The sequence below is a fragment of the Macadamia integrifolia genome, chromosome 13 (assembly GCF_013358625.1).
Source record: "Macadamia integrifolia cultivar HAES 741 chromosome 13, SCU_Mint_v3, whole genome shotgun sequence".
In the NCBI taxonomy this organism is placed as follows: domain Eukaryota; kingdom Viridiplantae; phylum Streptophyta; class Magnoliopsida; order Proteales; family Proteaceae; genus Macadamia; species Macadamia integrifolia.
In genome coordinates, this window is record NC_056569.1 from 5,056,274 (window position 1) to 5,060,222 (window position 3,949).

Consider the following 3,949-nt stretch of genomic DNA (forward strand, 5'->3'; position numbering starts at 1 on the left):
CCGCGGTACTTGCAATTGACAAGCTTTCCATTTCGTCTATAAGTAAATGCAATAGCAAGCTGTACATAAGATCAGAATGGAAGTTAGCAAGGGAAAGAATTAAACCCTCAACCTTAAAGTAAAATAACTGGAACGATAGGGTGGCAAATTTCACATGATAGAGGACATATGCAATCTGGCTCACAAATCATATGATGATCAGATGAACTTATGTGAGGAAAAGAGGATTAACGATGGTCACAGGGTAGTCCATTAGTTGAAGCTGACTAGCATAGATTTAGGATGGTCATGACCAACAAGTAATCTATCTCGTTCTTGGCCACATAATTAATAACTTGGATGATCATGACCATCAGAAGAGATCAATTTTTGGCCCAAGAGATCCCATCTAAAATGTTGTCTCTCTTCCCCTCTAGATGGGTGTAAAATGCTTGGCAAAGATCAGTCAGGCATATTCCTGTCCGTACATCTCCATCTCTGCAAATGTCGTAATCATTTTAATTCCCAAAAATTAATGGTCAGGGTCTTCTTCATACTTGTCACGGCATCATCTAGGAAAAAAGGTGCTCCATGATGCTCAAAGTGCTCAAGCCTCAAGGCATTTGATCACCTGGAGTATCAAGATGCCCAGACCTGGGAAAACAATAAGGGAGGAACATGGCATAAAATAACTATTAAACAACAGTCTCAAATGTGAGACATGGTGTTGCCTTGGCACCACCTTGGCCCCCAACTATACGTCACCAAGGCACTGTGGAGGTAGGCAATTGCCTTGGTTCACCTGGGGCACCATGACTACTGTGGTATTTTTAACCACACAATTGCCCATAAAAACATAAAGAAAATTATCTGCTGAAGTTAATAGAGTTTAGAACCTCATCACCAGATTTTTGCATAACAGCGTTCCTCCGCAGAGTTGCCCCTGATATCATTCGTGCAGCAAAGTATGCCAGTAGCTGAAACAATCCCAAGAAGGTAAGTATAAGACCATATACATTTAATAATTGTTGAACTGAGAAACTACTAGAGAATACTCAAAGCAGAATATGGACTCCACAATCCCAGAATAATTATTACCTAGTTCAAAAGAACATGAACTAAAAAGGTTACTTGGCTAATCCATATCATAAAATGAAGTACTTTCACCTAAATACCTAATCATCCATGAAGGCTGTCCTTGTAGCAACCCACATGAACCAGCCATGCTCAAAAAGTAAAGAAATGGGATCATCAGACTATTTATAGGCACCTTTATCGATAATTATAAATCTATGTTGAGGCCAAGAGCTAATCTCGATATTGGGATTAGCATCAGCCACTAGACACGATAGGGTCAGTTTGGTCCTATCGGGTCCCTATTTTCTGTTTAAGGTTTATTACTTGTAATGAGGGGTGTTTTAGTCCTTGTACTCCTTGTTTTAAACCTATATATGCTAATGATGCCTGCGATCAGTCACACATTGGACTGATCACAGGCTGCTCTGTTTCTCTGGGAAGATTTCAGACTTGTCTTCTTTTCTTCTTCTTTCTTCTCTTCTCTTCTAGTTCTCTTTGCTGTTTTTGCTGATTTGATTGTAGGAATCTGGGATTGTAACAACCTATATTCAGTAAACTACCAATCAAGAACTCTTGAATTGAAGAGCACCTGTAATTCAACTTGCAGTAAATATTGAGCATTCTATCAATTCCATGAAATAATGAATGGTTAAGTAATCAATGAATCTAGCACCACTGTTAATTCGCTACAACAACCACTAACCTTTGACTTTCCAATGCAATAATCATGGAGTAACACTGTTTTGAACATTAAATGTATCAAGAACATAATATTTTTTTTTTTTTTTCTGCAACCCCCCCACCCCTTCTTTTATTTCAATGCATATTCTCCGGAGACTTTATTGTTATTGCAGCAAGACAAAATCTAGAAAAACAAAATGGGGACCCATGCCAGTGACATTTTTTATGTTCAGACCCAGACATTATGAGATGGAATTTGAAAAATAAGAGACCATTCTAAAGGTGTCAAGCTGAAATTGGGTAATGATCTGCAGACCAGCTTCTGAAGTGATATTTGAGGTGTGATCATACTCTCAAGAAGGGCTTTTCCTGCCATGTATGATATGGCTTATGACAAGGAAGTCAAAGTGGCAAATTATCTTTTCTGGCAGGTAAATGTTAGATCATGAGCCCTGACCCATAGAAGAAATCTTAACTGGAGCAATATAAAATAAATATAAACCAGTTAAGTAATCAAGGATTACTTTGATCTGCCCCTTATTAAGTGTCAAAGAGAGAAGGATAATGAAGAGAAAAAAAAAACTAGAGAACAAGAGAAACTGATCGAATAGGGTTTGATCTACCCCCTCTCAGTAGCAATTAATTATGAATCATAATTATATCATATCACAAAAGTAGCTCCCTCGATGGATAATTACCATAAGCCCCAAACACAGAAATTTATTCACAAAAAACCCCTTGTGGTACTTAATATATCACAATATCTTTAACATTAATGACCGGGAGATATCACATTATGATGCTTCTTGGAGTTGCTTTGGACCATTCAACGCAATCAGCAGGAACCTGATAGAGAGATTTAGAAGTGGAGAGCTCCAGGTCCTTCGGAGTTAAGCCTCAACTGAAAGCTCTTCTGACCACAAGCAAGAAGGCATCATCAGTTGATCTAGACAAAAGGTTACCCCCACTACAGAACAAATTTTCACATGGACAGCTTATAAAAGAACTATTCTGAACCATCACCACATTTCTAGGATAATGTGCTTCACAACATCTGTTAATTTTCTCTTCAAGCAGCTGGAAGATGTCTTTGTGGAAGAGATATGAGCAGAAACAATTAGGTCCAGAATGGTGCAGTGGGTCTCTGTAAGGGATTTTTTGGCCATCTAAAAGTTTGACACACTCGGTTTCTTTTATAGCTAAACAGAAACGGTTGTGTTTACCAAATCCTGGACCTGCCACTTGGTATGATTGGAGGTTAGAAACGAAACGGCTTTCAACGACCAAGCAGTACCATCCCAAAAACTGCTGGCTAGAGCAAGGGATTCAATTTATTGGTGAGCTTCTATCTTATTGATTTCAAGGAATTCAGTATTTTGGAGATCAGAAACCGGCGAACCTTTTTTGGGAGTGAAATTCACTTTGCTCCCGTCTAACTCTCTTTTTGGTCAGTCCTTGTACAGTAAAAGCAGGGCCTGCCTTTTCTCTTGTCATTGCTAAAATATTTTTGGCTCATCAAAATAAAATGGATCCAACAAAATGAATTCAAAGTAGATACACAATAAACTAGAGAGAGAGAAAAAAAACAACAGTGCAACAGAGATAACAATTTGAAGGGAAGGGGAAACAAACATTATTACCTCATCACACAAAGGCTCCAACCCAAGGCTCTCCTCTGTGATTGAACGTTTGGGCATGACTTTCGGGGTTGAATTGACAGCAGGACAGGTACTGATGTCTTCAAATGCCTGTAATCAAACTACGAATCAACTGTCAAGCTGCAACAGAACTCCCAATTCCATTAACAAAATTTGAATTCCAAAATTGTCTCTGTCAAAAATCAATTATAACTATTTTACCCGCAAACTGCCTCTCCATCCGCATTTGGCTCTAAAACAATTCCACATTGCACGACCCCTATAACAGTCAGAAACACTAGAAATCAGAAAACATCAACTCACAGAACATGAAAAGGAAAAAAGTGTCTGCTGTTCTTTTAGGGGGGGGGGGGAAGGATTTTTAAAATAAAATATAAAAAATAAATAAACATAACAGATTTACCCATCTGCAGTGATATGAATTGATAAGCTCCTCTCCATTGATTTCCCACCACCGCACTATGATGCAGAGTATATCACATGTAAGTACACATTTACAAACAATTGCAGTAAAGACTGAGCAATCCTTTTTTTTTTTTTTGGGGGGGGGGGGT

The 3,949-nt window shown here is 38.4% G+C and overlaps 1 protein-coding gene across 1 annotated transcript in view; it reads right to left on the bottom strand.

Moving 5' to 3' along the window:
• Window positions 1-3,949, bottom strand: part of LOC122059651 (primase homolog protein-like) — a gene marked incomplete at its 5' end in the record, with an annotated part of 24,489 nt that overhangs the window by 17,303 nt on the left and 3,237 nt on the right. Inside the window, 4 exon segments of the mRNA XM_042622579.1 lie at window positions 820-956; window positions 3,378-3,485; window positions 3,597-3,654; window positions 3,799-3,854. Coding sequence (XP_042478513.1) covers window positions 820-956; window positions 3,378-3,485; window positions 3,597-3,654; window positions 3,799-3,854 — 359 coding nt within the window.